Source organism: Protopterus annectens, chromosome 1.part2 (genome assembly GCF_019279795.1).
Source record: "Protopterus annectens isolate FY-2018-M chromosome 1.part2, PAN1.0, whole genome shotgun sequence".
NCBI classification, from domain to species: Eukaryota; Metazoa; Chordata; order Ceratodontiformes; family Protopteridae; genus Protopterus; species Protopterus annectens.
Window position 1 is genome coordinate 222,046,610 of NC_056727.1, and position 25,094 is coordinate 222,071,703.

Sequence of the window (25,094 nt, forward strand, 5' to 3'; positions counted from 1 at the left end):
GGAAATTATCGCCCTCATTAGCTTGATAAGTCTGATCTGTAAAGCCATGAAGCGTATTATTATGAATCTCATAAACAAGGACATCGGCAATCTCCAAGCGTTTGACCCCACCCAGTTTGGATTCGTCAAGGGAGATCTTGCCTGTTGAACCTGGTTGACGACTTTGAGACTGTCACCTATGTCCTGGATGAGAAAATGTCAGTACATACTGCTTACCTTGACTTGACAAAGACCTTTGACACAATCCCTCACTCGGGCATCATCGAAAGGCTAACACAAATCCCTGTCTCATCAGGTGGGTGGCCAACTGGCTCACTGATAGGACCCACAAGGTTAAAACAGGCGTCTCCACCTCTGACAGCAGACCTGTTACTAGTGGTGTTCCCCAGGGATCTGTCCTGGGACCCCTACTGTTTGGCATCTACTTCTCAGAGGTCCAGGCAAAGAGAAAAGGCCTGTGGCTGACCAAGTTGGGTGCTGTCATTGACTCCCTAAATGATGTTAACATACTGCAAATGGTCTCACAGCAACAAATGACTGGTTCCAAAGTCATGGCCTTAAGTTAAATGCAAAAAAAGTATTATACCATTTGGCAAAAACACGGCCCTTACTGAATACCACTTCAACAGCAACCCCTAAACACACAACCTGTGGTGAGAGACTACTCAGGTTGACAGCACTCTCACATTCGACCATCATGTAGCGGCAGTGGTCAGAAAAGCCTTTTGCTTGGTTCATCTCATAAGTAAAGGGATTGCATCCAGAAAAAAGGAGGCTGCTACCTCTCTGTACTCCTCCCTCATTAGGCCAATAATTGATTATAATGCCGTGTTTGGTATGTACCTTTCGAAACACCTACACCAACTGGAAAGGCCACAGAAATACATCACAAAGAGAATCCATGGCCTCCACCACCTGTCCTATGCAGACTGGCTCAAATCACTGTCGCTCTGCTCTGTATCATACAGATTGCTCAGATGTAATCTGTGTCTTGCCTACAAGGCAATATTGGACCCTGCCGTACTACAGATGCTCCATGTCTGTAAGTCTAACTCCTCATGCATTACCTGCTCGAAAGGCCTAAATATAATATATATGACATCAATAAAACCTGCTGGAGAAACAGGTTTGTCTCTCAGTAGCTGACCCTGTCTCTGGAATAGACTTTCCATACATGTCAAATGGAGTACCTCGCTGATCATCTTCAACCGCAGCCTTGATGAGTGGATGGGAAACAACAAATTTGTCCCAGGAGTTCCACCTGTGTCCCTCATTGACAGGGGCGACAGGTGCTGACTGAGGTTTCTTTTTTGGGGATAAACTCTTGGCTAGGCTTGTAAGGACCCCAGGGCCATTAGCCTAGTAACTTCCTGTGATCCTATGAATGTGTACTTCAGTTGTATTTCTGGAGCTTTTCTCCCCTTGGCATCTGCTGAAAATGGGTAACTGCCTAGTCAGACCCCCCCCCCCCGGTAAATAAATGTCAAATAAAAATAAATGAAGTATATAACAGCCAGCCAACTTCCAAAGCTTCAGGGCACTTTCTATGAGCCCAAACTGTCAAGCAGCTCAAGATGAGCTGAATAAAAGACACATTTTGGAGTGAAACCCTTGAGAGCTTTCCTGCCAGCAGAGAGGGAGGGAGGCTGATTTCTGAAAGGACAAGGCTAGGAACAACAAAAATATGTCCACACCCTGGCTTAAAAACACCAAAAAAGAAGGGTGAATAGAGGGGAGGGAGCAGCTACTGCAGCAGTGATCATTTGAACACTTGTTATGGCAAGTTCAACTTCGACAACTGTACTGTGTTCATCATATTGATCACTGCTGCAGTAGCCTTAACTGTATGGCTTGATTATCATATCTGATTTACATTTGTGAGGTGGAAGAAGAGTCCAGGAGTCCCTGGAGAATGGTCCCAGGAAGCTTGATCTCTACCCAGAGAATGAGTCTAGCTTATGGTGCTTTGTAAAGGTATGTACAGAGGACCAAGCAGCAGCTTCTAGAATCATTGTAGAATCTAACCTTTCCAAAAAGCCATAGATGAAGCAAAAGCCCTGGTAGAGTGGGACTTGGCCCTGCCTGGAATAGATTTGTTTTGGTGAGTGTAACAAAATAGTAATAGCCTTAGGGCAACTGTTTGGAAATAGTCTGTTTTGACACTGGTTGTCCCATCTTCTTACCTTCACAAGAAATTAATAATTGATGTGAAGATCTGAAAGATTTAGTACTGTCAAGATAGTACCTTAGTAGTCTGAGGACATCCATGGTATGGAATCCATGGTATTTTTAGGTTCAGGAAAGAAAACTGGTAGTTGAATGGTTTGACATAAGGTAAACTTGTTTACCACTTTAGGCATAAAAGAAGGATAAGTTCTCAAAGAAACTCTGTTCTTATGGAAAATGAAATAAGGTTGACTGATCTTAAGAGTTTGCAACTCGGATAACCTTCTTGCAGAGGTCAGAGCAAACAGTAAAACTGTTTACTATGTTAAGAACCTTAATTCAGCCAAATTAACTGGTTCAGATGGAGCAAGTGTTAGCTTCTCCAATACAAAATTAAGATTCCAAGGAGGGAGCCACCAGTTTTCTTGGAAGCCTCTTATGCAGAAATCCTTCTAAGAACATTTTGACATGAGACTGCATTAAAAGAAGAGGATCCATGGGCAGATGCACTGAAATGACTAATTAATGAACCTTCATAGAGAAATAAGAAAGGCCATACTATAGTAACTCACAAATATTATAAAACAAGAGAATAACTAGCTGAATGGATGCTAGGTATGTTGGTGGCTCCAACTAGAAAACCTTTTCCATTTGCTAATACATGATTTTCTAGTATCAAGCTTTCTTGCCACTGTTAACTCCTGCTGCATATCGTACGAAAACATGTGCCTAAAAGGAATTAAGATCCTATCATCCACTAGATCCTTGTTTGCTGATCTTCTATACTCTATCTATTGATCTCTAGTGTTTTTCTTTCTTAGGTTTTCGTGAGACCTTAGTATCTCCTATCATAAACTACTAGGTGTATCTAATTTTGTAATATGTTATAAAGATTTGTACTACACCATTTCTAATGCAAATGTATTAGTCTTATTCATCTATTCTTAGATAAATTTTTCCTTTTTTCTACTGAAATATAAAATATATAATCTTAGGCTTGTACTATAATTGTTAAAACTTCTTATGTACCAAATTATACTGTTATTGTCTTTGTCTTGACCTTTTATGTTGTTGTAATTTGCGGAGCTTTTCTCCCTGGGCCTCCACTGAAAATGGACATGTATCCAGCTGGACTAGCCCGGTCAACAAATGTAAAATAAATAAATAAATAAAAGGCTAGAGGGAGAGGAGGCTCAATTACTAACAGTTAGGATAAGAAGAGATAGGATAAAAATGGTGATATATAACCAATACACAGGAAACTCCCCAAGAATAGATGGTATTCCTGTGGCAGTTTGGAAGCTAGGAGGGGGAATAGCTGAAAGATCTGGAAGGTTCTGTTTAACAGTATGTTAAGAGAAGTACCAACATCCTGGACAAAAGCGATAGTAGCTGTGATACCTAAAGAAGGTAAAGATCCATCAGATCCAGATTCATACAGGCCCATTTCAATACTAAATCAGGATTTTATAACGTGTTTGTCTACAATGGCTAAAAGAATGCAAAAGTGATAAAGTGATGCCAAAATTGATAGATGTGGATCAATGTGGTTTTATGGAGGGGAGGCAAACATTTGACAACATTAACAGAACACTGATGATCCAGAGGGAAGCAGAATGTAAGAAAATACCACTGTTGCTGGTGGGTCTTGATACAGAGAAAGGATTTGACAGAGGAAGCTGTGATTTTATGAGCAGAGCAATGGAAGCATTTGCATTCCCTGATTAAAATTATAAGGTTGATTAGGGTGATATGTTAAGGATCAAAGGTGAAAATTAAAGTGGGTGGGGTCTTCTCTGATGATCTCTCCTTGAGCAGAGGAGCTAGGCAGAGGTGTCCTCTCTCCCCTTTATTTGCATTATATTTAGAACCATTGGCAGAGAAAATAAGGGACTCAAATTCCAGTATATAATTGGTATGGTAGTGAAGAAAAGCTGTCTGCTTTTGCAGACGGCACTATTTTATATCTGACAAAACCAGAAATCATAGCAGGCATGTTTCTGTCAACTAGAGGAGAAGTTGTAGGTAACAATGAATAAAGAGCTGAAGGATTTCATCTTGGAGGGAAGATGACAAGAGTCAAGTGGGATAAGCTTATTCTTCCAGTAGAGCAGGGCGAATTGGGATTACCCGAGTTGAAGGGATATTTCAGAGCAACACAGTTAAGGCTCCTATACATAGCACAAGCAGAAAACTGTAATTGAAAGTGAAAAGAGATTATGATGAAAGGGGGGGGGGGGCTCCAGTAACGGGGAGAGACTGGGATTTTGGGTGCAGACCATTAAGAACAATAATAATTATACAGAGTATAATATTCATAAAATAGCTGAAGGTTTTCTAAGAACTAAGCCAATATGGAAATGGAGAAGGGAGATTCTGCCAATAGGGATGACTGCAATTAAGGATACAGACAACAGTCAAGAGGGGGCGGGAATATATTGTATAAAACTGGCAAAGGATATAATGTATTGGCAGCAAATGACTAGAGAGGGAAATGTAATAGAATGGGAAGACACCAAGAACGTATTTGGACTGCAGGCTAGATATTGCCTTCCATATCAAGGAATGATAGACTATAGACAAAGAGAAAGAAATAGGGAGTCCTAAATGAAGTCCAGCAACGGTAGAGTTTTTAGTGGAATTTAGAAGTTGCCATTATGAAAGGAATAATTAGTAGAATATATAAAATATTGCATGATAACTATAAGAATCAGAGGAGGTTAGGAAGAGATTTGATAAGCAATTCACAGAGAAACAGTGGGGGGTATATGTATGCCTCCCAAATTTGCAACAAAATCTAGAAGATTTAGGATCTTTGCCTGGAAGTGTTTACATAGGTATTTTAATACCCCAAGAAGACTTCAAAGAATTTTTTTCTGAGATAGACAGCAAATGTTGGAGGTGTGATGGGGAAGAAAGCTAACTGGGAACATATTTTCTGGATGTGTAATGAGTTGGCAGACTTCAAAGATTTCCTTTAGACTGCTCTGTCGGAGATGCTGGGTGAGCAAATTGGAGTAACTAGGGAAATTATTTTTTTGGAGCTATGATACAGAATCTGAATTGCCTAGCCATAGTAAGGCCTTGCTGAGTATAATTATGATGGCTGCCAAAAAAGCAATTACTAGAAAATGGAAATCAAAGTCTAAACAAACTTTACTAGAAGTAGCAAAGATAGTAACAGGTAAAACACCTGGAACTGGGATCTTTAGAAAAGGGTAGGAGCAAATTAACAGGAAAAATGGGAAATGTGGGATCAGTACTTGCAGAGGAGGAACAGGGTTTAAAAGAAGGCAGGATGTGAATGAGCTATGTAATGACTAACAATGACTGGATGTGTTAAAAGTGATGTATAATCTTTACAGCTACAGTTGTGTTGGCACGGTTTGGAAGTATAAATGTTTGCACCTGAGATATCATTTATATAAATGTAACATAGCCTATGTCATACTTGATAATTTAATAAAGATGTTTCTTGATTAAAGAAAAACCCCCCATCATCCAGGCAGTCAGTTGAAAATGAATGATAGTGGGGTGGGGGAACACTGCTGTTCATATGTGAGTAGATCCAGTATGTGAGAAAGCTTCTGGTAATTGCACCGGGCCATTTCCAAAGCGAGTCACCACAATGATTTTGTAGGATCCCTTCTGAATCCTCAGAAGTACCATGGGTATTAGTGGGAAAGCATACAGAACATTCCTGCCGAAAGAAATGAAAAGGCACCTGTCTACAAGGCCTTCTTGCATGGATTATTGGAACAGAATTTTGCCAGTTGATCAGAGAGGAGCCAGACATCTGTTTGAAGAACTCCCACAGATAGATCAAATTTCGGAAGACCCCCTATCTAGTTCCCATTTGTAAGTGTCTGCCCTGGTCCTGATCAGCTTGTCTACCACACAGCTTTGTTCTGATGGAATGTAGGATGCCTGTAGGGTGGGATTGTACTGTGAAGCTATATACCAAACTAACATGGCTAGTCTGCAAAGTGTGTACAACTTGGTCCACCCTTTCTTGTTGATGTACCAAGTGACTGTGATATGTCAGTAACCTCTTGAAGAGGTCCCACTGACCAAAGATGGTTCAGCTAGTTGAACTCTTTGATCAGGGTAAGGATCTCCTTAATATTTATGTTGCTTAAGTCTGTGCTTGGTGTCACACAATCCTTGCACTTTTATACCTCATGAAACTGCATCTGTGGTTAATGACACCACTGTATCTTTTTCACAGATACCCTGTAGCTTGCAACGAGCTATAACTGGAGCTAAAAACTGTAATTCGGCTTTTCCCGGTTAGGGTTCGCCACAGCAGAACTCCGGTCCGCTAATGATTGGCAGTAGATTTTTACTTACTGGCTTGCCGGGCCTAACGCACAACCTTCAATGAAAGAACACCCATTTACGCATGTCGATACACAGAAGACGCTCTGAGAATTGAACGTGCAACGTCCAACTGTGAGGCGACAACGCTACCGCAACACCACCTAACTGGAGCTAAATAATTTGTGAATTCTCTTGGTGTAGTGAATAGTCCAAAATGTTAAGTCAGAGAACTGATGGTGTGATCCAGACACACACAACCTTAAAAGTTCAAGTCTGAATGAATAGGAATGTGATGATGAGCATGTTTTTAAGTCTAGTGTTGCCAGTAAACTTGAAAGAGGAAGAAGAGTTAACAGGTTATGAGGTGACATCATTATGAATTTAGGTACTGTCACAAACAGATTTAGGAAAGAAAGATCCAGAACTGGTTTCCAATCATTTCTTTCTTTGGCACTAGGAACATCCTTGAATAAAATCCTCCTCGGGACAGCATATGATGAAGAACAAGCAGAAACTAAAAAGTCTGATCTGGAAGATGAGGACCCCCCCCCCCCCCGAAAAGGAGGCATTTCTTCCCACTGCCATCTGTAACCTTAATGAATGATTTTCAGTATCCATTTGTCTGAAACAATTTGTTGCCAAAGAAAACATGGAGATTTAGACTTTCTGGAAGAAAAAAAGAGGACAGGGTGGGAGTGGGCACAGTGTCTCATGAATAGTCATTCAGACTTGTACTGTTCTTGGTTTTGGGAGGTTTGAGACTTCTTTTTGGAACCTCTTCGCCATTTCTTCTTAAACATTTGATTTCCTGAAATCTCTTAACTGTTTATTCTGATTTTTGCCAAAATTGAATGATGAGAAAGAAAATCACTTGCACAATTTGGAAAAGGATGGCTGTAAATCTTTGATTCCCTTAATCAGCTTGCCCCTTTCATCACATATTTTTGATCATTTGTGCAGCAGAAGGACCAAACACTAAATCTCTATCCAAGGGAGAATTTCAGTCTCATTTTACCATAATCTGGAAGATTCTGAGCCATGCAAACCTTCGTAAAACAGTACCAGTGCCAATAGCCCTGGTAGAAGTATCAGCAGAGTCATACGAACGCACTGCAAGCAATGTGTAGTGATCTGTGCAGTAGAAGAAGCTAAGTATTTAAAGCAAGCTTTTTCCTCAGAGGATACTACAGATAAAACATTCTTCATAATTTCACAGTTTGTTGGAACATACTTTTACATATGAGCCTGACAATTCAAAAGTCTGGAAACCAACGTTGCAGAAGTATACACCTGTTCTTTTTAGAAAGAGTAGGATTGAAATTAACTAAGTGCTTAGTAGCAGTGGGACCAACTAAGGTTATAGCTGCTGGGTCAGGTTTGGGAATAATGCATAAATATTTCAAGAATGAGGAATGTCTGTCCGTTTAGGGGCAGCTGACTGTCAGAAAAATTTCAGGCAGTAACACACATCCTCTAAAGCAGACAAAACAGGAGGAATGGGTTTCTGTTCTGGAAAATCCTTCTGTAAAACTCATAGTATTTTCTGAGTGGCTAAGAAACATCAGTGTTTTCCCACTGAAAACACTGGCACATTCTAGCAATAGGCTTAGAGAAAGAGAAACCACCAAGGGGCAAATCAGAACTGAGCTCTGAATGTGAGTCAGAAATCTGAGGGGGGAAAAATGAATCTGTCTCTGCATTTTCTTGTTCAGATTCAGATTCTTTGAGTCATTTCAAGAAAAAAGGAATCCCTCTTTCTTTTACCAGCAGCTACTTTACAAGATCACCAATACTCTGAATTAAACCACGAGCCAAACCCAGATAACTACTCCTATCCAATGAAATTTGAGGAGCAGTAGATACATGTTTTTGGTTTCTTTTTGTCAGGCAAAATTGGACCAACCATGTTACTAATGGCAACAGCTGCTTCCCCAGGGATGGGCACTGCATTCTGTCATAACAGGGGAAACCTTCCCTGTTCCCTCTCCCAAGACCAACAAGAGTGCCTGTCCCTTGTCAGCTTAGGGTACTGCAACAGCTCCAGAGTACAAGGTTAACACCCAGGGTAAAAGATGAGTGGTCTGAGATATACAGATGCCATTGTTTTACAAAGACCCACAAATCAACTAAAGTCCAGTGAACGTGCTTTCTTTTTGCTCTTGGCCCTAAACTTTGAGACTCCATCCCCAATAACATTAGGAACTGCCAGTCATCCGTACAGTTTAGACTGAATCCGTTATTTTCAAAAACAAGAGGCTCATGTTTGGCCTTAATTCATTCCCACTTACCCCACATACTCCCTGTTATGTAATATGCTGATTCCACAGCTTTATATGTATTTTGTTTTACTGCTTTGCATATTGTTTGACCATACATGTTGTTCTTATAATTACTATGTATGTCATATTTTGTTCTTTTTTACTGTCATCTGTTTTTGAATCAAGTCTACAGCGGTTGAAATAGACCCAGTTGCATCAGTTTACTACTACAGTTAAACTTAAATAATACTCACATATTGCCACATCTTACAAAACATTCATAGTCTTCAATTGCTGAATGTCAGACGTTCTCATAAAAAAATGCTATATTTTTATCTAGTTAGATGGCGATCCCTGTTCAAATTGTGTGAATATGAACTTAAGATTCTTCTCAGAGTTCTTCTGATCCAGTAGGTGTGATGTTTTTCATTCCAAATCTTTTATTCACTTTCCAGTGCTTTTGCTCACATCAGCCTTAGTGGATCTTCATGGAGATTGCTTTGTTTATTCTTTACTGACAACATAGATGCAGATTTTTTTTAATGTACATTGTAAAACATTTGGTGAAATAAAACAGGTTAAATGCATTTTACTTACACACACTTCACAAGTTCAGTGATGGGCTTCTTGGTGTTTTTTTTAACTTGTAAAAGTATTAGAAGTTTGATCTTTTTTGTTTTCCAGTTTCACATTTTTTCAGAGGATGTTATACATTGCAATGTGTATCTGTGCCATGTTTACTTTAATGTATCTAAAGACTTTTGGAGCCAGTGTTCACAACCAGGACTTTCTTGTAATTGTTTTTTTCTGAGAGAAAACGTAATGTAATTATGTATCTTTATGTAAGGCTGCTGTACTTCAACTATTGACTGAAATCTGTGTTTCAGAATGGATCACTATTGACTTTGTAGTATTAATTAACCCATTTTATTTTTCCCCTCATTTTATCATTTGTAAATTTTGCTCCCAGTTTCCTTCAGCAAGTTACCATCAGTGGTTGCGAACGGCTGACCCTTTGCTGCTTTTCATCAGAGACCACCTGCAAGCTAGCAGTTTCCTTTTTAAAATGAGCGAGCTTATAAATACCAATTACTCTCCTTAGGGAAGCTAAGGATCTTATTTGTATGTATATGTATCAAAAAGTAGGATCCATCTTGTGCTCAACGTACCTTCTACCATTTAACAGAGCAAACTGGTTGGTATTCCAGTCTGAAAACAGCATTGTGAATGTTACTGAAACCATTCTTTTGTTACTTCTGTATTGTTTCTAGGAATCTCTACCGCCTGTCCAGTTCGACTGGAGTAGCAGTGGCCTTACTAACCCTCTTGATGGTACGTCTCTTCGTAGAGTCTCTAGCACAAGAGCTAGAGTTAAGAAAGCTTCCAAGTTCAGACAGACTTCTCTATGCTGATTTTTTTTTTCAATTCTTATTCTTTCCTGTGGAAATTCAGGCTTTCTTTCTCTGTGCCAAAGCAAAGTGCATATTTATCAGTGCTCCATCATAGTAAACACTGGTGTGTGCTTAGTGTAGGTATTTTTATTTAAAAGTATTGCAGCATATAAACTACATTTTTATGAAGACATCTTTCTGGGTGATGCCACTAAGGCATGCAACACTGAGCTGAACTGAACACATCTGTAAGTTTTAGGAATCTGGTTATAGTCTGCATGCAGATGGTGCAGTATAAGTTTACAAATGTATTATTCTTAAAAGTGTTATATTATTAGGAAGCATTTCAATGAACATAGTGTTAAGAATTTCAGGCCAAGATCGTTATGGATATTGTTTTTTCTTTTTTTAACATTGCAGTATTATTATTCAGCGTTGTCGCCTCACAGTTAGATGTTGCCCGTTCGATTCTCAGAGCGTCTTCTGTGTGGCGAAATGCGTGAATGGGCCTTCCTTCATTGAAGGTTGTGCGTTAGGCCTGGCAAGCCAGTACATAAAAATCTACTGCCAATCATTAGCGGACCGGAGTTCCGCTGTGGCGACCCCTAACCGGGAAAAGCAGAAAGACACAACAACATTATAGACCACCAAAGTAATTTTACTGAAGTATATAAGCTTTACTTCAGAGCACAGTTTTGTTGGATGTTCAGCCAGCAAACCTTGAAGTTCATTTGGATGTCTAGCCAGCTTGTTTAAAATAAGTTTTACTATTGTCATTTCAACTGTATAGTATCAGTACAGATATAGGCCCACCAATTGTTTTATTAGCCATATAAATAATTATTGAAAGATTGATGGGAAGCTGATAAGGTGTGCTGTAGACAGTATGCCATTTACGATGACTTTGAGCAAGTCATCTCTATTTCTTTTAGCATTCTTGAATGAAGTTCAGATTTCTTTTAAGTATTATTTGTTTTATGTATTTATTTATTCATTCATTGTTTTTGTTAGCTGTGTGAGAAGGCTGGTCTGTGGAACCTTTTCAGCCACAACCCTTTTAGTATAACCCTTCAACCAGAGTGTTTTCAGGAGGTGGGAAGAAAGTAAAGTAGCTGGAGAAACCCAAACAGGCACAAGGATAATAATTATACACGAGTGACCAAAGGTCAGTGTTGATCCCTGGACCTTGGAACTGAGAGACAGAGAGAGATCTTACCAGTGAGTCACTGTGATGTTTTATACCTACTAAAATAGATACAAATTTGTTTTATTGCTAGCAGTTTTATCTTGCTTTTGAATGCCTTTTCCACCTTAGGCATATTATATAATCCTTAGTAATTAAATTGATATTTTGAACAAAAAATGAAAAGTTAATGAACCATAATCTGTGCTGAATACTTTTTTTTCTTTTGAATACAACATTAAATATACAGAGGGCAATTTATTGTAGTACTAATTAAGCATTTTGCTGCTAAATTAAGAGTCATCAATACTGGTATTTTGAAATTTAAGAAAGTGTGTAAAATTAGTCTTGAGCGGCTTTGATGGCGCATCCAGTTATCATTTTTAAGCATTACATTGATAAAAAGTAACATTTTAAGTTAGTGATAAAACAAGGAAGAGGAAATAGTAATGAAAGAAAGCCTGGATGGACCTTTAATTGTTGTCTGGTGTCTTAATTCAATCAAATCTCTCTTGTCTTTTTAATAGCTACCATACTTATTTGTATCATGTTTCTGGTTTCTGTTTTGATATTAAAGGGAAACAATACACTTCAGCTATATGTTTTAGTTATTACTCTGCCTTAAGTCTGTAACTGTTACAGACTAAACTGGCCATGTTACAGAACTAATTGCACATGTACAGTATTCTTAATACAGTACATGTATTTTAAGCTGCAGACATTTGATTGGAGAATGGCTTGGTGAAGTTAGTGCTAGATATGTAACAGAAAACTTTATTATGAGTATTTAGTTTTTGCATGTGTTGTTTTCCTTTGATACTCTATAGTCTTAATTGCTGTCATTTCTCTGAATTTACAGTAGAATCTCTTCCTTCTGATCAAAACTCTCAAGATTGAATTAATTTTTGCTGTATACAACTGTTTCAAGTTATAATGTGAATAACCTACTTTAGAAATGTTGCAGTACTAATGTAAGACTTGTTTTGGATGCCAGTTTTTAAATTGTGTATATTAATACTACTGATAACTTGCATGTTCAAGTGTGTGTCTTACCCCTTTCTACACATAAACCCCTTCTTTGGCTTACCTTCTGTATGGCTGCCTACCAACATGGTCACTGAATTTCAAGCTAGTGGAGGTTCCACTCTTCTGAACCTCGATTTCTTTGGGCCCGTGGAAGACAGTAGTAATAGCACCGCTACCACAATCCCAGGTCAGCAGAATGTTTACCAAGAGTACAATCACTAACATTTTTCTAATTGCATGTTTAAATGACTTTCCCACAAAGAAACAGGATTGTGTTGTAATGGTATGTTCTCTGCTTTAGCTGCCTTTTTTAACTTTTGAGTGGGACTGCTTTGTGGAAATATGTTTAAAAAAATGTGTAAAGTGTTTGTTGACCCACTCTTTGGAAGCCATGTTTTGAAAATATTTCATGTAATGTCTGACTAAGCTATTAAACAAGTAAAATTAGGTAAAAGTGTGCTAATTATGTAGCCTCAGGATCACAAGGTCAGAGGGCAGATCAGACAACACAGCAGTTTAAAAAATAAAACACAGTAAGGGTAGTGAGCTTCATATACACTGACATAACATTGAGGATTACACAACATAAACAAAATTAGTTTGATAGTTAAAAATGTTTCTTTTTTTTCTTCTCAAATCCAGAAAGCCTAACTCAAGACATAACAGTAATTGCAAAAAGTCTTCAAATCTTGAAAGTATTCATTTCTTATACTTTTTCATCACCAGATCTGTGAGCCAGTTGTCTGACTCTCCTCTGTGCAGCCCTGAGGGATGTTTTTATGGTACTAAACCCTCCATTCAGCAGCTGACATGCATGCTTACAGAAGCAAAGGCATCCTGTGCTTTCCCCTATAGCATATAGATTCCTGTATATGCCACAGAAAGGCACACAAGGAGGCTTGGCTCTAGCCCATACCTTGCTTGTTGTGCACTTCTGTCTGCAGTAGGTGCTGGCATTGTAGTATGCCACATCACCCCCCTCCAAAAAAAATGAATAAGCTGGCATTGGCCACTCTCTGCCACCATCCCTCATCAGATTCTCCAACAAGTAGGTTACTAGTCTATCCTGGGTTGTCTGTGTCTCCATTAGAGACTTTAACTGTTTGCTCTACAGAGCAAACTGTCAATTTTTTTTTCCTGCAATCAAGATACTGTAGTATGCATTGACCAAAAAGGGAAAAAAAAAAGTCTCACACAGTTGTTTGAAGCTTCTTTTGAGTTTCTGTGTATGGATGTATTGTAGTTTGGTGAAGTTCCCTACCTCTGCTCCCTCCAACTTTCCAGAGGGAGCTACAGTCTTGCATGGTTATTCTTGTTTACTGAAGCTTTTTTCTCCCCACTGCATCATCCTAAGGTCCTCTACCCAGTGCCCCCACATACATCACCTGGTCTACTGGCCGAATCCTAACCTCCGGGACTTCCTGCAGCAAGACTGGGGCTGGCTTGAATCTTAAGGGCATCATGGGAGTCTGGCCATCTACATGCACTGGGGGGGGGGTCATGTATGATTTACCCCATTACTCCCCCCTCACCTGCCTATGGCAGTGTTCAGGGAGCAGGCATACAGTGGAGGGCATGTGCATGTTGCCCAGCCTCCACAGTGACTCAGCCATTGTCCCAACCCTATCTTCTGTTTGGCCCACACTTCCCAGATGTGATGTTCCCAGTTACCACTAGCAATCATAGCGAGAGAAGCCCATAGAACCACCCTCCCATCAGAGAAATTATTGATCATCCCTCACTGCTGCTCAGTCAGTCGCCCGAGTTAATGAGATCATTCACTTTTGCCCTTAGATCTGAAGCATCAAGCACCTCCATAGGTGACCGTAAGTAGTCTTTTGAGATTTGTCATATTAGTGAAAGATGCTGCATTTTTCATGGCATTCTCCAATTTTTTTGAGACGTGTGTGTGTGTGTGCGCGCGCACATGCATGAGACTCCACTTTTTTACCTCTTGTTCTCACCCAAAGTATTGACCACATGGAGTGTGTGTGGTGGGGGGGGGGTGGAGTCTTGAGGAAAGAAACATATGTGCAGGAATAGATATTGAGTAGTTCCCAGAAAATTTTGAATATATTTCATTTTTAGATAGCTTATGTTAGTTTTTTTCATATTTAGAGGAAGAGTGCCTTTGAAAACAGTTATATTTTTTTCCAAAAGGAAAAAAAAAGTTTCTTTCAGAAAATTCTTTTCAGTTTTCATTCAAAAAAGTGGTACCCATATTAGGGCTTTTTCTAGGGTTGACTGTGTGTATGTGACTGGAACTAACAACATTAATAGGTCCATATTTTATTTTTAGACATTTTTGCCATGTATTTAGAGCAACAGTCAGAAGAGAAGTACCCTGCCGGGGATTATCACAGGTAAACAGCTTTTTGGTGGAAGGAGCTGACTTATTTTATTTTCAGCCAGTCTGTCAATTCAAAGTCAAGGGGCTGTTACCATGCAAGAGTTGTTTTTGGGGAGAGTCTTTTTGTAAATGGAACTAAAGTACTTCCTAGAAAATACATTCTGATAATTTTATTTTCAGGCTTTTGGTCACTTGATATTAATTTGTAGATGGCAGCCCAATCAAATAATTCTGTAGAGACAGTCTGTGTGTGACTGGAGCTTTTTTTTTTTTTACATACCAGGAAAAAAGTAGCCACGAAACATACATGTGAATCCATCCTGGCTCTTCAATCACTAGCCCAGGTGTGAGATATGAGGTGAATTGCATAGTTGGGGTTGCACTTTGTAGGTATTTTGATATGTTCCAGTACTTGAGTGCAAGTTCTTGCTTAAGGCTGAATACAGAAACAGGCTTTTGAATGGTTGTATGAGATCCTATGTGTGAAGGCCTGGATAATGACATAAAAGTTAAACTAGCATTTGGATTTTTCGTATTGAAAGCTACATGTAACCCTGAACTAATTAAGATGGTAAAAGTCGCAAGTTATTTTGAAGTATAGCAGTCTTAATTTTGCCAAAGTTGTTCATTTGTTTCTTGAAACTTAGAGTTATGTCTATTGAATCTTTTGATATAAAGGTATCTTATTATAAGCTTTATACAGTTCTAAACTTCTCCTCTTAGTTATATTATAGTGGTTACACTGAAAATCATATGCTTTTTCTGACGGTAGAAACATTTATGTAGACACTGACAATGTTGAAAACTGGTTTGAATTATTTTGAGGAATGATAAATATGTTAAAGGATGGTGTCAGTAAAGGTAATTTTGAATGTGTAATGAAAAGTTTGGCAGGCTTTTTAAATTTCAAGTAGCAGTCACATTAATGCAGGTCAGACTGAGTCTTTCAGGCATTTGAATTAAGTTTTGTGCTTTGACACTTTTGATAAATAAAGGGGTGAAAGCTGTCTTGGTTAAGTTTATTTTATTGTTTCTTTTTTCCTGTGATAACTGCGAGCAGTCAAGGTTTAATGCATTTTTTTTATTTTTTCTTTACAATTGAGTCATGCACTGTAATCAGTTGAATGTTAACTTTTTTTTGTCTTCATTTCTGATTGCTAGCTGGATTTTTATTTATTTATTTTAAAGTACATATTCACAGCTTTAGTAGGGATTTTTTTTATTATCTGTGTTACCAGAGAACTGGCAGCTAACTTTAGCACAGCTAATTTGAGATATATTTTTGTGAGTGGCTTATCTTATACCAAGGATAGTATTTTTTTAATCTTCAGTAGTGAAATCATGTATAAAAATTTCCATAATTGGTGTAAACATAATTTATCTTAAATGTTTTATGACAGGTTATTTGCATGCTTATGTAGTCTGTCCTTCAGAACTGAGACAGACACAAGCACCATGTTGTACTGTGAGCTCCCACCAGAGGTACTGAATTCAGTCATCCAAGTACATTGTTAGGTTGAGTGTTGGCACTTTTCATTTTTACTTGAAGATTAATGTTGAGACTGGTCATTTAAAATGTTTTGATGTGTTTGATGACCAGCTTTTGCTCTTCATTGAGTAGGGTCAGAATACAGGTTCAGAATCTGAAGAAAGAGAATGGCAGTTACTTGTTAGTTGCCATCTCACTTCAAACACAAGACCTGCAGCATTCTAAATTGATGGCTGATTTCTGTACTTTTATCTGTGTCTCACAGCTTTTGTCCTGCCAAGGTAGAGCAGTATCTTCACATGAAGAAGTAAAGACGTTATTGCCAAATGGGTAGTACTTCTGTAACTGGACTCTATAGAAAATTTCCCCCACTACCACTTTGTCCCCTGCTGCCTGATGATCATCAGCCTCCTCATGACCACTTGGCCCATTTGTTCCCCATCAACAAGGAGATGTTTGTTCAGAAGTGGCCATTGTCAAGGCATTCATTAAGGATTGCTCTGGTTGTGTCCCTTAAGGCCTATATCCTGTACACACCAAAAGACAACCCATGAGTAAGTTGGACAGTAGGCATCAATGCAGCACTCCCCTTTTCTTTGGGGGTTGGGTTTTGTCATAATATACCCTGCCAACCCACAGGAGGTACTTTTGGGGTTTCCATGTCTCCACCATGGAAAGCCAACCAATGCAAATAAACCCTGGGCATGTGCATTCTCACACCCTTCCTTCCCTCTGCTATCAAGCTCCCATTCTGCTACTCAAAGTTGGGTCATCTGGGCTCCAACCCTCTGTGTTATAGGTAGGACATGTAGAAATCCTGACATATCAGAAGGGGTCAGATTGACTTTCACAAGAGTTCCTTTGAATTTTTTTTTAAACTATTGTATTTCTTTTCCTAACTTGTAACAGGCTTGGAGCTATTAGTTAGTAAGGAGTGTCGGAGATTTAGGAGTTTCCCATCCCCCTACTTTCATAGGACTTTTGATGTTTCCATTTGAAGAAATAGTTCAAAATATAAAAAAAATTCAGCAGTTTATCAGGCAGTTTCTTGCTGATTGCGTTTTAACCTATAATTGGTGAATTGGTGATCTTGGAGCAGAACAGCATAATTTTTATTAGCACCAGCATAAAAAAAATAGTACTTCCCTTCACCACAATATGTGCGAGTCAGGTGACATGTACACACCACAGCTTTTAGTTCTTTACCACTTCTGTGCATACTACCTGGATCTCCTGTAGCCATTGTGTGAAAAGCAATGGTGTTCAATGCCAATAATGAAAAAAGGCTGGTAAGTCACCAGAATGTACTTGTCAGCACATGATACCATCTCAAAAAATCAGCATGCCACTATTCTTTACTGCCTTGGCATTTCTTATAGCATTCCTACTTGTAAATATTGCCAGTGCTTCAAACCAAGTACTTGTCTTTAGTACCAGCTGAATCTTTGGGCTTCCTTGGCACATTCTACCAGCACCTACAGGACTGCATGGATCAGGCAATCCCAAACAAAACTAAGACTCTCTGTACCAGTCTGGTGGACCCCAGCCTTAAACAAGCTCTACAACAAAAGGAGGAAGCTACTACAAGATAGAGCAAAATCCTTGAAAGGTAAGACACCTTTGATCATTATAAGTAAAAAACTAAGAGCTCTCATAAAATCATCCAAGGCAAATTTTGAGAAAAAAATCGCCAAGGACTCAAAAGACAATCATAAGGCCTTCTTTAGCTATGTTAGAAACCTATGCGAAAAGCAGAAACCTGATCTCACCGCAATGAAGTTAAAGTACTGAGCGGTTGCTGTTAAACAAACTTTACAAATCCACAGTTCAAAAAAGTTCTCGGCAGCCGTGGCAAAAGTAAAACTCTTCTTTATTACAATAGATATAGTTGAAGGGTAAGCGCTTTCGCGTGGTCACAGCCACGCTTCATCAGACAAATAAAAGATCTGCAGTGCAGTGCTTATATACAACATAAATTGGATAGATTAAAACCAAGCCCTGTATAACTATGTACCTCATTAACTATTTAAAGCAACAATGCAAAGCTTCCAAGATCAAATGACAAACCACTAGAAGCGGTGTTTCAATGTTGAGCACAAACTCTAAAAGTAATGAACCTTTTGCGCATAACTCATGTTACTGTTAATAAATTGAAAATTAAGAGTGTATGTCTATGTATATATAGTAAATTAAATAAAAACAGTCATAAAGCTTAATATAGTCTAACTAAGATTCTATGCTTAAACAAAATGAACAACAACAATGCGGACACTGCACTATTGAAGTTGATAGGTATGGTTCTAAAAAGGCTTGTATGCAGTTGCCAATACATTTAAATGAATGAATAAACATTTAAACCTTTAGAAAACTTAATATAGTTCAACAATTGAGCCTTATTTAGACTAAAGGCAACGGGAACATTGCGTTTCAAAATACTAATAAAAATAACGCTAAATAAGCATTTTTGCGATTACCAACATGGCCAGAGCTTGCATACATTTAACACAGTTTATTTAAAATATACATTAGATTATGTATATAATGATTAGACCAAACTGTCATAGAATTTGCTGTGAATCAATTACCATTTTATATTTAGATAAAGAAAATTGAAATAGTAAAATCACTGCGCAACTGAAAACTGACAGCTGACAGATATAGCCATGGAAGGATTAGTTTGCGGTTGGCAATGCAACTAAACAGACAAATAAACTTTTAAAGAGCTTAATATAGTTCTACAGTTGGTCCAGGTTTAGAAAGAAAGAAAGGGCAAAAAACGCCACAATAAAAATCAATAAAAAACAATAAAAACATTAGGCATTAAAATGCTAATAAATATGACACTTAATGAGTGTTTGTATGGTTGCCATCGTAACCTGAGCTTATAGTCATCTGTCGTGAAATAAATTATTTAAACTTGTATAGAAATGTTCACCAAATTATTATAAGACATTTCTATAAATATATCTGTGCTTAAAAACCACTTTATATGTACATAATTAAAGTAAATTCTGTCGATATCTTTTTTGAACAAAATAAAGTCATTTAAAAGACTTTTTTATATACATGAATGAATCTTGCTATAAAGATAAATAGTTAAAACATCAAGAATTACTAGTCGAAGCTCAGACCAAGTGACATATAACTTTTTTAAAATATAACTCAGACTAAACGGAGCCTGAAGCAGAATCTGATGAATTGTGATAATTACTTGAAGCATAAGCGTACCTAGTGGTGCACAAATAACAATGAAATTGAAAAATATATAGCTGTGCTAAGAAATACTAAAAGATGTAACCATACAGTTAAAAGTGCATAAGTGAATAAATAGATAAATAAGTAAATCTTGAAGAAAACTAATTATGGTTAAGAATTATATACCATAATATTTCCTTGCTTTAAAGCTAATAAACAAAATCTGTTTAGGTAAAAATAGTTTGATTTAATTTAATTTATGTAACATGGATCCAGGAATATAGCTGTGTGTTAAGGCAAAATAATAACGTAATATAAACTTGATTAAATGTATTAATTACCTATATACTACTAAGCTTATGAATTATAGAATACATATATATAGATTTAAGAATATATAGAAAAACAAGTAAAGAATAGCTAATTATAAACCAATATAAAAGTAATATTGTAAAATATTATAAAATATTATAAAATATTATGAAAATATAATATATTATAAAAATATATGTTAAATTATTTAACTTATATCATGATTTTAGAGATAGATATTGATGATAAGAAATATGCAACTAAAAATGTATAATTAAAAATATGTATATGTAATAATTATACAATAATATAATAATCTTAGCGTTTCCTATTATTTAAGATAGGTTTAATAGAAACTGAGGTATTCAATCCTGGATAACTATGAGCATTAAATTTTTTTTCTATGTTAGAAACCTAGGAGGAAACTCCCAGATATGCTCAGAATTAGTTCAAAATGATGTGAAGATTACTGAACCTACAGACATTGCCAACATACTGGCTGACAGGTTCAGTGCTAACTTCTCCCCCCCCCAAAAGGAGAGATATCTATACCAGAGGATTGTAGCCCCCCAAACATCTCTAAAGCCCAGGTGAGAACTGCTCTCTCCAAGGCAAAAAACACAGCATCCATGGGACTGGATGGTGTCCCCGGCTGTGTGCTCCACGAACTCAATGAGGAATTAAACCCGCAGTTAGGACAGCTGTTTAATCTTAGCCTCACCTCAGGATACGTACCCAAGGAGTGGCGCATGACGACTGTGGTCCCACTACACAAGGGCAGTGCCTCCACTGACCCTGGAAATTACCGTCCCATTAGCTTGACAAGCCTTATCTGCAAAGCCATGGAGAGGATCATAATGGAACTCATAAATAAAGACATAGGGAACTTGCAGACTTTGGATCCAACCCAGTTTGGCTTTGTCAAAGGCAGATCATGCCTTTTAAACTTGGTTGACTTTTTCAAAACAGTCACCAAGGCCATTGATGAGGGTAAGGCCTACCTCGACCTGGCAAAGGCCTTCGACACAATACCCCACTCAGGTATCATCGAAAAACTCATCAGCTTGAATGTAAACCCATACATCCCAAGATGGGTTGCAAACTGGCTAAGTGACAGAACCCACAGGGTCAGAGTTGCTGGCGCCATGTCAGACTCAAAGCCGGTCACAAGTGGTGTCCCACAGGGCTCAGTCCTGGGTCCACTCTTGTTCAGCATCTACTTTTCTGAAGTACAAGCAAACACAGGAGGGTTATGGCTGACAAAGTTTGCAGATGACTGCAAACTGGGTGCCATAGTCGAAAACACATCTGACACAGATATCCTTCAGAAGGGCCTCACAGAAACGGATAACTGGTGCCAGAGCCATGGCCTAAAGTTAAACGCCAAGAAATGCATAGTCATACCCTTCGGGAAAAACAAGGTTACCCCTAGCTACCATATAGGTGGCAATCCACTGAGCACAGAAGAAGTTATCAGGGATCTGGGGACCCAGGTTGACAGTAACCATTCGTTTGACACTCACGTTGCTAAAGTAGTTAGGAAGACCTTCTACATTGCCCACCTGATCATGAAGGGATTCACATCTAGATCAAGGGAGGTCATCGTCCCCCTGTACTCATCACTTATTAGACCAATGATTGAGTACAATGCCCCATTCGGAATGTATCTGACCTGACACCTGCAGCAGCTGGAAAGGCCCCAAAAGTTCCTCACCAAAAGGATAAAGGGTCTCAAAAATATGTCTTGTGCTGCCCGACTGAAAGAACTCCAGCTCTATTCAGTCGCATACCGCTTGCTCAGAGGTGACCTGTGCCTGACATACAAGGCCATGTCAAACCCAGATTTGATAAATATGCTTCACCTCAAAAAATCTACATCCCTTAGAACCACAAGGGCGGGAGACTTAAACCTTGACACGGTTATTAATAGAACGTGCTGGAGAGACAGATTCATCACCCAGAGACTCCCTATGCTGTGGAACAAAATCCCAGTACATGTGAGGCAGAGCACCTCTCTGGCCTTGTTCAAGAGGAATCTTGACCAATGGATGGGAAATCGCAGATATACCCCAGGGATTACTTCAGTGTCACTGCTTGACAGAGGCACAGCAAAATAATAGGCATAGTTTTCTTCAAACTAAAGGGGTGGCGAAAGCCACATAACTATGGGCTAGGCTTATAAATGCCCCTGGGCAGGTAGCCTAGTATGAACCTATGAAACCTATGAAACATAGTCCCTTACAGAAATGGAATCATTTGGTGCACTACTGAAAATCATGGGTGGATGACCAGCTGCTGAAGGATTCTTGTCACAGTGCAGAAAAGACTGAGATAGTAGAACTTGACAGCACTTCTTAGTAAGAGCATCTACTGTCCAGAAAATCGACCACCTTATTCCTCCCTCACATCGGAGTCCCTGATTCTACTTCAGTCTGTAGGTTCTGTGACTGTTGTGATATTTTACAGCAAAGCAGTGCTTCACCCTCTGCTTTGGAAATAAATACCATGATTCTACTGCTCAATAAGCCTCTTGTTTGTGCCAGTCTGTGATTCACACATGGGTTGCATGTTGTAATTCCAGGGACTGAAATTAAACTCCTTTTAGAATGATGAAACATACATATTAAATCAGAGGGTTGCAGTATCTCATATTTTGTCTACTTTGAGGTGCTGTGACCAGATATATATATATATATATATATATATATATATATATATATATATATATATATATATATATATATATATATATATATATATATATATATATATATATATATATATACATATACATACATACATACATACATACACACACACACACACACACACACACACACACGGATCCCTATCATATGATAGAAACCTCATTCGACTGAAACTCATTTGTCTGAGACCATAAGACCTGAAATTACAAAAAATTTCAAAAGACTGAAAAGTCACTTGACTGAAACCCATAATACTCAGTTTCAACATACTAAATTTTAAACTGGGCTATATAAAATCAACCCCCCCAACTATATATACTAACTCCAGGATCTCACTACAGTGGGGAAAAGGGCATGGTAGTGGCAGCATGTAGACTACTGTAAGGTAAGTGAAAGGTATATGCCCTTTTCCCCACTGTAATGCGATCCTGGAGTTTGTATATATAGTTAGGGAGTGTGTGGGGGGCATAGCCCCCCACCTAGTCTTGTTTTATATGGTCCGGTTTACAATTTAGTATGTTGAAATTCAGTATTATGGGTTTCAGTCTTATGGGCTTCAGTCAAGTGACTTTTCAGTCTTTTGAAATTTCAGTCTTATGGTTTCAGTCAAATGCATTTCAGTCAAATGAGGTCCCTATCATATTGATAGGGATCCATACACACACACACACACACACGTATACATACATATATATATATATATATATATATATATATATATATATATATATATATATATATATATATATATACACACACACACACACACATATATATATATATATATATATATATATATATATATATATATATATGTATGTATATATGTATGTATGTATATATATATGTATATATATATATATATATATATATATATATATATATATATATACATATATACATATATGTAGTTAGAACTGATGAGGACACAGCCCTCATGTTAGATGGCACACGGAGGGTTGGCAATGCACCACCTCCTGCAAAAAAAAAAAAGTCTTTATCCTCCAACAAGAACTTTTGGAATTTGCTGTTTTCACTTTGTACTGGTTGCTTGCCAAGGTAGTTGTTCCCTGTTATGGAGAGATGGGTTCTGACTCCAACACTTGGGAGTTTCCACAGGCTGCCATTTCCACTAGACTGTCACTGCCTTTATAGCTCTGAGATACTCTATTAAATTTATCATCACTCATCAGCTTCTTCCATCACCCCTTTAGGACCTCTGTTCTACTGGTGACTGAGCATATTCTGACAGAACATAAGCAAAAAAATACTGCTACACAGCATTTTTTTTTCAAATGGTGAGACCAGCATCCATGGGAAGGTCCAACTTTTTCAGGAAGACCCAAACAGTTTTGAAAATGTACTTAAAACTTTAACTGTTCAGTGTTTGTGTCAGTTTAATCTAACTAGAGAAGGATAGTAGTGGAGAATGCATGCATTGAATGTAATTCAGTAGTAAAAGAATAATGTGTTAAAATAATTGGTTCTTTCAAGTGCAGATGCATGCATATGTGTGTGTGTTCAGGAGGAGGAGGATGTTCTTCGTCTTCCCTTGCTGCAGTCCTGACTATTGGGTATAGTCCGCGTCCCAGTCGGCCCGAATACCAGAGTATAAGGCTGACGTCGGTCATGGCGCCTTAGACTGACGTCAGTACGTCAGGGTACTAATGCGCATGACCGACGTCATTTCCTTAGTCTTTTTTGCCGCATGGTCCGATGCAGAAGCAATTTTGCGAGTGCAGGTTGGCGTTCTGAGATTTTCCGAAACCGGAGTTTCAGACCGAAACAGAGTTGGCTAAGTAACCCGTTAGAACATTTTGGTTTTTCTTGCCTCAGTATTTAACCGGATGTCAGAAAAAGTGAATAACTGTATTTCTTGTGGGAAGCAGATACCGCATAGGGATTATCATACATTGTGTATACCTTGTTTAGGGCCTGAGCACGACGTTGTTGGTTGCCGCTCTTGTGCTAGATTTAACAAGCGCACTATTAAGAGGAGGCTTGATTGTGCTAGGTTAGTGTTTGGGAAGCGTTGCAATTATAATATGCCGCCGGATGCTCCGGCGCCCGCTTCAGCCAAGAAGCGCAAGGACAAAACAGTGAAGCTTAGGGGTGAGGAACCGGCAGCCCCGGACGGCGGTTCTTTAGACGGCTCAGGGGAGCCAGAGGTTTTGCCAGGAGTCTCTATGGAGTCTCAGGCCGATACTTTACTGTTACAGGATGTGCCCTCTCAGGAGGTAGGCCAGGCTGAGGGGGCTTCTCAGGTAACTGTTCTTCCCTCTCTTCCCAAGGTAGTTAGGGCCTCTCCTTCTGTTGCCAAAGCTTCTTTTAGAGGTAGGCCAAGTTCAGCTTCTGTGGGGGCTTCTCCTAGCATTTCGGCTCTGTGCCTAAGAAACATATGCTTAAAATGGCAGAAGATTTGATTACTCTGATTAGAGGTTCTATGCCCCCGCCTGATAAGAGGCCTAGGGTGGAACAGGAGTTTGATAGTTTTGAACAGTGTTCACAGGCTTCAGAGTCTTCTGTGGAAGACTTGCAAGAGTTTCCTACTTATTCTGATTCTGATGTGGATGATTCCACTCCTACAGCTTCTCCTCCTGAGGATTTTTCATTTTCAGAGACTCTTCACTCCATGAGGGAGCACTTTAAATGGGAAGGCCAGGATTACTCTGATTCCAGGAAAAGGCTTAGGGAAT

The 25,094-nt window shown here is 38.6% G+C and overlaps 1 protein-coding gene across 5 annotated transcripts in view; it reads left to right on the plus strand.

Moving 5' to 3' along the window:
* The window catches only part of AFTPH (aftiphilin), a 1,798,650-nt gene that overhangs the window by 1,228,292 nt on the left and 545,264 nt on the right, over nt 1-25,094 (plus strand). For 3 of the 5 annotated variants that reach the window (XM_044055647.1, XM_044055663.1, XM_044055655.1), the window contains exons 8-9: nt 10,016-10,076; nt 12,448-12,531. In XM_044055647.1, the coding sequence (XP_043911582.1) occupies nt 10,016-10,076; nt 12,448-12,531 (145 nt within the window). The remainder of the gene's footprint in view (nt 1-10,015; nt 10,077-12,447; nt 12,532-25,094) is intronic. The other 2 variants (XM_044055669.1, XM_044055671.1) reach the window with 1 other exon arrangement.